Below are 10220 nucleotides of genomic sequence, written 5' to 3' on the forward strand. Positions count from 1 at the left end.
CTTTAGAAAAGATCCCTAAGAATTACAAGTAAGCCTTCATAAGTGTCTTTATTTACCACTTTTTCAGTGATGTGATGCAGGAGGCCACACAGCATTAGAACCATGTCACGCATTGTAGAGAATAGGACATCTTTCCAGATTGGTTACACCTTTTCAGATTACCCTTTCTCAATTGAAGTTATCCTATTAGGTGCTTTTGTAGTGACCTGTGGCATTTTTCCCACTGAAGCACTTTCTATCTTATCCACTATTGTGTCCAGGATCACTTCACATCACAGCCCAAGCGTGGACAGCAGGAGTTCGCCATAAAGTACCTTTAAGATGTCTCAGTCACCTCTAACCCATCCTTCTCATCAGAGGAGAAAAAGTTTTGTCTGGTTGTATTTTGTCTTTAGTGCTACGTTGTGTACTGAATCAGATGACAAGTGAGACCTACAACACACAAATGACATAGATGTTAACGGATAGTGATTTATCTGCCCAAGTCGAAACTTACAGGTATTTGGTGGTTGTTAATTTCAAACCCTGCACATACATATTTTAATACTAAAGCTTAAAAAATGAAGTCTAACATGACGATAAGAAAGCATTGCGCTACAGACAAGATCCCAAAAACGAGGTCTCCAGTAGGTGTTGTTGGCAGTCAGTACAGACAGACAGACAGAAAGACAAAGACAGACGAACATGTCCTATGTAAACTTGTTGGCTCGTCCAGCAGGAAGCTCTGATCTGTTTATTGGTCCATCCATTTTCGTGTGCTTTTCCTCCCCGTGTCGACCACTGCTTCGTTTTAGTCCCATCCAGAAACAATTTCCACTGTCCTTCCTGCTTCCCCTTGATCTCCAACACATACATACTCATCAACCCCTGAACCCTTGAGGCTGCACCCCGAGTCCGAGCTCCTCAGTACATTTTCTGTCGGCTGGGCAGCACTGCCTCCTTGAGGAAAGAGAACACAAGGAGGATCCCAGACCTCTTTCCCCTTTTGCCCTTGGTGAAGTAATTAGACACGACATCATCTTAAAAAAAACAAACAAAAGAAGAACAAAAGGGCAATCATCATTAATTAGACAATCTCGGTCATTGAAGACTCTGGACTTAAATTTCATACTGCACAGGAAAACAGGAAATACATAGAAACATTTGAGGTGTACTTTGGAAAGTGACAAAGAAAAAACACAATGCGCCCAACGTGGGGCTCGAACCCACGACCCTGAGATTAAGAGTCTCATGCTCTACCGACTGAGCTAGCCGGGCTATATGTAGCACAAGAGCTCAACTTCTTCAATGCAGCAGTGCAAAGCGACTTGAATTTCATGAATATGACTGATATGTCTGATGGAGAAACCAACATTTGAAGCTTGTACCTGCTGCCTACTGAAAACAACACAAAGCTAAAGGAAATCTGTGAGGATCTCACCCCCTTGCTGCATGGTGGATGGAAGCACATTTTCTCCCGCTGACAGTGACACAAAGAAGGCGAAGGGAATCACCCATAGGCAGATGGTGAAGTACGCCAGCACCTAAGGACCAGTCAGAAGCAAATTGAAGATGATTAGACAACAAAGAAATGATTATGTAAGAAAATCTTCCCCCAATTTACAAAAAGCACTGCATTCAAAACTGGAAATAGAATCAGAAATGTGAGATTAAATTACCTCTGAGAATGGATAATACTCTTGTGCAAAGTACTGAAAGGCCATGTAGTGGTTCACAACCACCAACACTGCAGCATACAGACAAACAGATAGAGACAAGTTAGTAAAAAGTACAACAGGATAAGAAATAAAGGTTTTCATATACATGTCATTGACAAATAGTGAGCACTGAATCAACAGCATAACAGGGCTGGAGATAAACGCTTTCAGTAACTCACTGGGCGGGGATAATACTGTGTGACAGCAGGAAACAGCCAAAGAGTTAAATTGGATACACACTAATACACAACCAGCGTGTAATGAGACCAATAAAGTGTACAAATGACATTGAAATAGCCAAAAGAGGTACTATGTAATTCACTAATGTCTCTAATAAGGCAAAAAAAAAAAAAAAATCGACTTAAAGTGACTCAGCTGAACCAAAATGAACAAATGTCCCTTATAAATGCAGTATTAAGCTTGTACTTGGGAACCCTGTTTGATGTCTGAATTAATTCACAGAGCTTTTTTTTCTTGCTAAATGATAGGAAACTAACTTTCTAGCTGTACATGAATATGAGAGTATCCATACTTGTTGTCTCATTAACTTTATATTTCTGAAGTGGTCTCGACTGCAGTTACTTCGTTTTAACAAATAAAGAGCTAAACAATCCAAAGCAAGTGTCTATTATACTTACCACAGGAGAGGATGAAGTTTGGGGAGCTTAGCAGTATGTAGGGGAAGGTCTGCAGGAGGCCAAAATATACCAGGTTCGTGAAGAGACCAACTCCCACCATCAACACTGGGAAACCCTCAAAAACATAGAGACCTGCCAGCACACCTGTCGAGAACTGGACACATTCAAACAGTGAAACAGCAGCTTGACGTGGGTAGCTACGTATTTTACTACAGTAAATCCTTCAAAACATATATCTGCTTACTTACCAGTATCATGTACTTTATAATTCGACTGGTGGCTACTGTGTATTCTTCTATTAGTTCGGCCAAGTAGTAGAGGCCAGCAGCTGGGTAAAGCAACAAAAACAGACAGAAATCTTTGTCACTGCTGCTGGAAATCAACATTAATGATAGGGTAAAACTCTTTTTACACACACTGGTAAATGTGCTATTTTAGAATGCCACTTTTGCTGGAAATCAATTAATATTTAGGGTTGATAAAAAGGAAAGATGAATTGCTAGAAAGATGAGTTTGTTAATTTCAGGACAGGCATTTCAGAACACATTTGCGAATGAAATAGTTTATTGCCAGGATAGTGTTATCTACACAGCAGTCAACAAAGGAACTTGGTATTATCTGAAACTAGTTATGGTACAGCATTTTTAGTACCACTACCAAAATAATAGAAAAATGATCATTCAATACCTTACGTTTTGGAATACAAACTTGTTTTCTACATCTCTTTGTAGTTCTTAAAATGTAGAAGCTTTTAAAAAAATATACAAAAAGTGGAACACAAATCTGTAAATATCAAATGGAGGAAATAAAACAGATAAAAGAATAACTCAAAAACAGTGAATCACAGTAGATATTCAAGAACAACTTTCAGCACTTGACAGTTTTCTAGCTGGTGCTAAGAACATACAAGCCAGTTCCCTAAATGTATTGCGATTTAATGCCTAACTCAAGCAAACAGCCAAGACAAAGCGAGAAAGAAAGTGTCAATAATACAGTCCACTTGATGAAGTTAATAAAAACACACCAGAAACACAGGACATGACCCCGTAGCAGATGTTGAGCTCATGTTGAAGGAATGCCAAACACAATCAAAACTGACCAAAACATTTACCCAGGGGCTGTGAAGGACACCTTTGTAGTTGCAAGATTGTAGGAAATGGCTTTGATTGATGTTTATAATTTATATTTGTCTCATCCATTTCTCACTTTCTGATGAGGAATTTGATCTGCGGTTATAAAAAAGGCTGGAAGTGACAGTTATTTTTATTGCAAATTAATCTGTTGGTCATTATTTCTGGGTGCCTCCATTTAAAAACGCAGACAAATTCTGCTTTCAGAAAGCTTGAAATGAAATCGTCAAATATCTTGTTTTGTCCAAGCAACACTCAAAAACTGCAATCTATTTCATTAACTTTCTATAACTGACAGAAAAGCAAAATAGCAAAATGATCAAATATCAAAGACTGTTGGAAATTAATTTCCTGCTTTTGACAAATAGATGACTTTGTGCCATGATATGATAAAATTAGTAAAGCATTTTTTAGAACAACAATACATCAAGTCTGCAGTTGTAAATATTAAGCAGATGCAAGCTCCATGGTGGAGGATAAAAAACAGCTGGAGAGATTTTTTTACAACCTGGCAATCACAAGCTTTGTAACTCATTAATAATAATTAGACAATGTCACAAAGTGCTTCACATAGCAAGTACAGAACATATAAAGCAAGACAGAAAAACAAAGTGAGAGAGCATCAGAGTGCAAAACAAGCCATACTAAAATTAGACATCGCAAAATCTATCAGTAAAATAATAGCTAGAGTCAGATAAAGTCACAAGCGCCAGTGTTAAATAATACATTTCAGACTTAGATTTAAAAAAGCTTCAGACTCAGTCTGAATTGTTTTCTGGGCAGGGGATTCCAGAGAATCAGAACTGTTGCAAAATTGCAAAATCTCTGTCCCCTTTAGTCCTCAATCAAGAATGTGGAACAGAGAGCAGGCCTCTGCCCGAGGATCTCAAAGTGCAAATGGGGTTGTACAGAGATAAAAGAACAAAGATATACTAGGAGAGTCAGACCATGCACTGCCTTGTCATTAGGGCTGAATATTTAATCCATTTCAAAACTGAAATTGCAATTTGAAACAGTGCAATTAGCAAATCGCAAAAGCTGCATTTTTCGGACATATAGTGCTTCTGACGCAGCGTTTATCTACTGTTATAATTACTGAATTTAACTCAGCTGCAGAATGTGTGACAATGAGATGCTGCTCCTGAGCGATAAAAAGAACTATGTGTTTCAAAGTCAGAAATTTTTTTATTTTTATATATATATATATATATATATATATATATATATATATATATTTTTTTTTTTTTTTTTTTTTTGGAATAATTTTATTTTATCCTAATTTAATACAGTCACAGTTGTTGTGATAACTGTTGCCTATGCCATTTAAAAATGCAATAAATATGTCTGTTTGAAGGAATTCGTATTTTAACATTTCTTTAATGAAATTATCCAGCAGTAAATATTTGATGCAGTCTCATGTTATAATGATCCATCACGTGTTTAAAACCTACTACACCATAGATATTAAGCTAAAGGCTTAAAAAATATATATTTTGCCATTCACATCTGTAAAAACCGTAATTACTTATTTTCCCCAATTTGTTCAATCCTACCTACGGCAACATAACAGTCGATTTTAAAACAAACTAGAGGCCAGAGTAAAGATGTTTAAACTGAAGTTATGTGCAAAAACCTGTTTAATTCGGTTAAAACCCCAGCAGATGAATTCTTTTCTGGCTTTGTCTGCAGTTTTATTATCTATATACACAAATTAGCTCAGCAACAGACGTGCTGTCTTTTCACATCTTCGACTGCTTAGCATTGATAGAACATGTAATTAAATTTTTTTTTTAATGTAGCAGTATAGAACAGAATAGCCTTTAGTGTACAATGACAATAAAGGTTATTTTATTCCATATTGTCCAAATAGTTTCAATTATTTTGATCAGAAAAAAATTACAATTTAAGTTACATGTTCTGGAATCTTTGTAATGGAATAATAATAATAATGTTATTTATGAATTACTTTTTCTGATGTTTTTGTTTTTATTAAGGTGTACTTTCAGTATCGGTATCAAAATATCTAAGCTGGTATTGTATCAAAGTCAGAATTTTGGTATTGTGACAACAATACAACAACAATGCAACATTATTAAAGTAGGTGGAAAAAGGATAAACATGAAAGACAAATTAAAATACAATTAAACATACGTTTAGAAAACTGAATTTTCTTATAAATCATGTTAAAAATTCAGTTTTATGGGCATAAAGAAAGTGAAGACTTTTAAAACATCTATACTCCAAGTTTAACTCATCGTTTTCGTTATTTCCTTTATTATTTTAATGCAGAGAATAAAACAAGGACAGCACATACAGTAGGAGTGTCTATGAGTGACAGCCACTTGACAGCTGCAGCAGCTCTTACGTGGCCAGGTAACTAGCTGACAACGTGGACAGACAGGCTCCTTGCCAAGTTTCCTGTAAAAGCTCTGATTAAATTAACTTTACTGTTTGCACTGCTGGCGACAAGAGGTTTGAGTAAGTACTCAAACCATATACTTATAGCCAACCCATCTGCTGTATTAATACATGTAAACAAACACAAACTTCCCCAAGCTAACGTTGGTAAAACTGGGAGCAGTGTTGACTTATTCACATTAGCTTGCATGCTAACCTTATTTGGCGTTAATTTAGTTAGTCTTTACTACGTGGCAAATGATATTTGTTGATGAATCGATTGGTCGATTAGCGTGTATTGATAAACCCAACAGGGATAAAATAACAGAATAGCCGCATATTGCTAACTTGACACCTATTAGCAAACAAGACATTCAGCCCGAGTTATTCCCTTGTCCCAAGAAAACTATACCGAAATTAGGAAATTCAAGAACATCCCCGTGATACATTTTTATGCTTTTACTTAAATGTATGTGGCTTAAAATATATAGCATTGCCATTGCTAAGAATATAAAATCTTCTATTCGTTTCCCACAACTTCCTGTACCCGAAGGCTAGCTAGCTAGCTAGTAGGAAGCTAACAGTAAATCGGCGAGCTAACACCGTGTAACTTGTTAAGGCACACTTTCTGCTTTTTGGCAATGAACTTTTAACGTTTAAATGAGTGCTAAGACATCCTCCGTTTGTGAAACGACGCCCTTTAAACGTTTGTTGATGCAGCTTCATCCGCTGATTTGCTCCGCTAGCATTAGCAAGCAAATATTAGCAGCGTACGTTAGCTCTTTGCAGGGATTCCCAGCGGGCACTCACCTATTGCCAGAGTGACGAAGGATATTTGAATCACCAACGACAGCCAGCTCAGTAAATAAATAAACCACATCTCTCTGCATATGCAAAAACACACAAAAAAAACAAGAAAATAATGCAGAAAACCGCTAGCTGGCTGCTAACTAGCACTGGTCAAAGTTCCTCCCCCTCGGTACAAAGTGAGCAGAGCAATAAAGAAGGGCCTCATCTCCAGGAAGGACGGCTTGTTCTGCTTGTAGCGCCACCTGTGGTCGGAGGGGAAGTGCAATAACTTAAATAAAACAATCTCTCCCGAGGCAATTAAACAGCCTTTTTGGCTGATTTATAAAAAGCCGAGTTTGAATGTTAAAGAATAAGATGCTATTTTGGCCAGAAAATAATGCATGAAAAGACACTAATCTGAAAAAAAATCACAGAACATCAAAATTCTGGCAACATTTTTTGACGTAATAGGTCAAAGTTTGAGATAAAATGCCTTCCTTTTAAGTGAAAAGTGTGATAATTTTGTCAAAAACGTTGTTTTCACGTCCAAATGGAATCAATCACATTCATCAAATGATAAATAAGGCAAATCTAAATTAAAAACACTGAATTCTGAATTTAGTAAGCTTGAAGTGATGTCCTCGGATGTCTTGTTTTGTCCGACCAACAGTCAAAATGGAAACAAATTCATTTAATGTTTAACAATTTACAGTTTCAAAACGGAGCATTAAAATTACAGCTGAGAGGGTTTATAAAATGTAGTGTTTGATTTAAAATAAAAGCCTATATCTGCCAGAAATTATTGGATGGAAAATAAGGAGATAGACAAAACAGATGAAGTCATATGTTGAGATATTAAGAAATAGTTTCTTCTTTTTCAATCAAGATTACTAGATCTTTAGTCAAAATATTGTGTTTAGGTCAAAATTAGAATCAGTCAAATACATCAAGTGATAAATAACCCAAACGTTTTCTTACTATGTCACTGCCACTTTATTAGGCATCACATCTGAACACAGTGGGTACCTTTAAGTGTCATTTCTCAACATGCATAGTAATTTGATGAACGTATAAAATCAATGAACATCAGAAAAGCATGTCAAGAGTTCATACAGCCGAATGTTATCTGCTGGTGTCGCTCCTTTTCAGGATACAAGAAGTTTGTCTTGTAGCATGTAGTTAATGTTATAAAAGAGCCCAAACTTAAGCAGTGAGTAAATAAAGACTTCAGTCGCAAAATACAGTGAAAACAAGTGACAAAATAATGCACCAACATCAGACATGGAGCTCAGTCTTCAGGGTTAAGGCCCACATTCTCCAATATATTTTTTGAGTCAGTTTTCAACATATATACAGTGGTGGAAAAAAGTTTTCGGACACCCCACTTGTGAAATATCGCATTGAGAATGACTCTTAGGTCTTCATGTGTTATTTCTTTTAGTACAGTCACAGCCAAAATACTAAACAAATCCTTAAAAAGCCATTAAAAACTTAAAATTGATTGATTCCATAAAAATACATAAGAAATTTTGAGTATTGGGTCATTTTGGTACCAGTGATCCACTAATGAAGGTTGTGCTTTTTATTAAAAGACACAATTTGTGTTGCCGTGCTTCATGTCTATATAAATCCAGCACATTTGAAAGTTGTTCAGAGACAAAATGGCTAAAACAAGGAACCTAATGCAGGACACACACCTGAAGATACAGATTCTCAGCCAGGAAGGGTACAGCTGGCGCCAGATAGCCAGGAAGTGCAGATGCAGTCCTTCAGCAGTTGGATACACTCTGCAGAAATACAGACAAACCAGCAACTTGGAAGACAAACTAAGATCTGGGCATCTAAGGGTTTCTTCAGAAAGTAATGATCGCATCCTGATCCGCATGTGCAGGGAAAACCGCTGAATGACGTCACAGGAGCTTCAGCAGCAGTGGTCAAACCAAACTGGTGTCCAGTGTTCCACCTGCACTGTACGTGGCTGACTTTTAGATGATGGCTGAAGGTCCTACAGGGCTGCGAAGAAGCGCCTGATCAATGAGAGACAGAGGTTAGCCAGCGTTGTTGGGCCCAAGCACACAAGAACTGGACAACCAGGAACTGGAAGAAGATTCTGTGGTCAGATGAGTCCAGTTTCCAGGTTTATCTTCCTCCTGCTAATGTGAGAGTACACAGAAGGCCAGGCGAGGCATTATCTCCAGCATGTACAGTACCTACTGTCAAGCATGGTGGAGGCAGTATCATGGTTTGGGGATGCATGAGTGCTGCTGGTGTTGGTCATCTCGCTGTCTGTGATGAGACACTGAACTCTGCCAAATACTGTACCATTCTCCAAACCCACATGCTCCCTTCTGTACGTGCTCTGTTCTGTTGAGGTCAAAACTGGATGTTTCTACCAGATAATGCTTCTTGAACACATCCAGGCCCAGTAGAACTTGGCTGCAGCAGCACAGTATCCAGGTCTTAGAGTGGCCAGCTCAATCTCCGGACATGAGCCCCATTGAAAATCTGTGGTGGATTATCAAGAGGTCTGTTTCAATGCATAATCCAAAGAATTTAGAAGAATTAAAAGCAGTAATTCAAGAAGAATGGGACAAGATTACCCCTCAACAGTGTGAAAGGCTCATGGGGAACATGGCAGCCAGGATTAGAGCTCTACTGCTGCTAGTGGCAGGACAACAAAATATTAATTTGATGATGTGATGGTTTATTGTATTTTTTTCAGTTTTGAACACATTCTTTGTTATTTGATGACTTTGATACCAACAATGTCGAGAACCGACATATTGAAACTGCCAAGAATTTAGTTTTGTTAGTTTTTCTTGTAAACAATAAACAAACAAAAAATATCATTTGCATTTCTTTGTCTGTGTCTAATGCAGCCACACCTTTTGAAACACAAAAAAGATTTTTCCACAGATATTTCATGATGATATTTGAGATTGTGTAAAATTTTAATGGTGTCTGAAAACTTATTTCCACCACTGTATTTATGTGGGTAGCACTGATCCCAAAGGACATCTTGTATTTGTTTCTGTGAATGGGCTGGATGTCATTTGTGTTTCAAACGTCTGGCAAAATGCAAAATGACATTCTTTAGGTTTTCTATGTGTTTGTTGAAGTGCTAGTGCAAAAGTGTGTCTTTCTTGGCCCAAAGGTAAACACATGATGTAAACACAGCACCCATACTTGGGGGCGGGGGGGGGGGGGGGGGGGGGGGGGGGGGGGGGGGGGGGGACTTACTATTTGTGTGATTCTAGTGCTATCCGGTCCACTTCCATTGCAGTGTTGATCAACCCAGTCAAATGTATAGTTTTAAGGATGTAGGCCCATAAATTGTCTCAACTTGAAAAGATTTCCCTATTTCCAGAGGCTCTGTCTTTGTCTCTGCTTAGCATTGATAGAACATGTAATTAATTTTTTTTTAATGTAGCAGTATAGAACAGAATAGCCTTTAGTGTACAATGACAATAAAGGTTATTTTATTCCATATTGTCCAAATAGTTTCAATTATTTTGATCAGAAAAAAATTACAATTTAAGTTACATGTTCTGGAATCTTTGTAATGGAAT

The 10220-nt window shown here is 37.4% G+C and overlaps 1 protein-coding gene and 1 non-coding gene across 2 annotated transcripts; both read right to left on the reverse strand.

The window, feature by feature from the left end:
• Positions 1-29: 29 nt before the first annotated feature.
• Positions 30-6860, reverse strand: tex261 (testis expressed 261). The gene is made up of 6 exons (XM_023287841.3): positions 6673-6860; positions 2584-2663; positions 2336-2489; positions 1659-1726; positions 1421-1523; positions 30-1019 (listed from the first exon to the last, which is right to left on the reverse strand). Exons 1-6 carry the CDS (start codon positions 6740-6742, stop codon positions 904-906), a joined length of 591 nt encoding a protein of 196 aa, XP_023143609.1. The 5' UTR covers positions 6743-6860; the 3' UTR covers positions 30-903.
• On the reverse strand, positions 1185-1257 carry trnak-cuu (transfer RNA lysine (anticodon CUU)). Its single transcript has one exon. It is a non-coding gene; the product is annotated as a tRNA-Lys (tRNA).
• Positions 6861-10220: the final 3360 nt, after the last annotated feature.

Source organism: Amphiprion ocellaris, chromosome 23 (assembly GCF_022539595.1).
Source record: "Amphiprion ocellaris isolate individual 3 ecotype Okinawa chromosome 23, ASM2253959v1, whole genome shotgun sequence".
NCBI classification, from domain to species: domain Eukaryota; kingdom Metazoa; phylum Chordata; class Actinopteri; family Pomacentridae; genus Amphiprion; species Amphiprion ocellaris.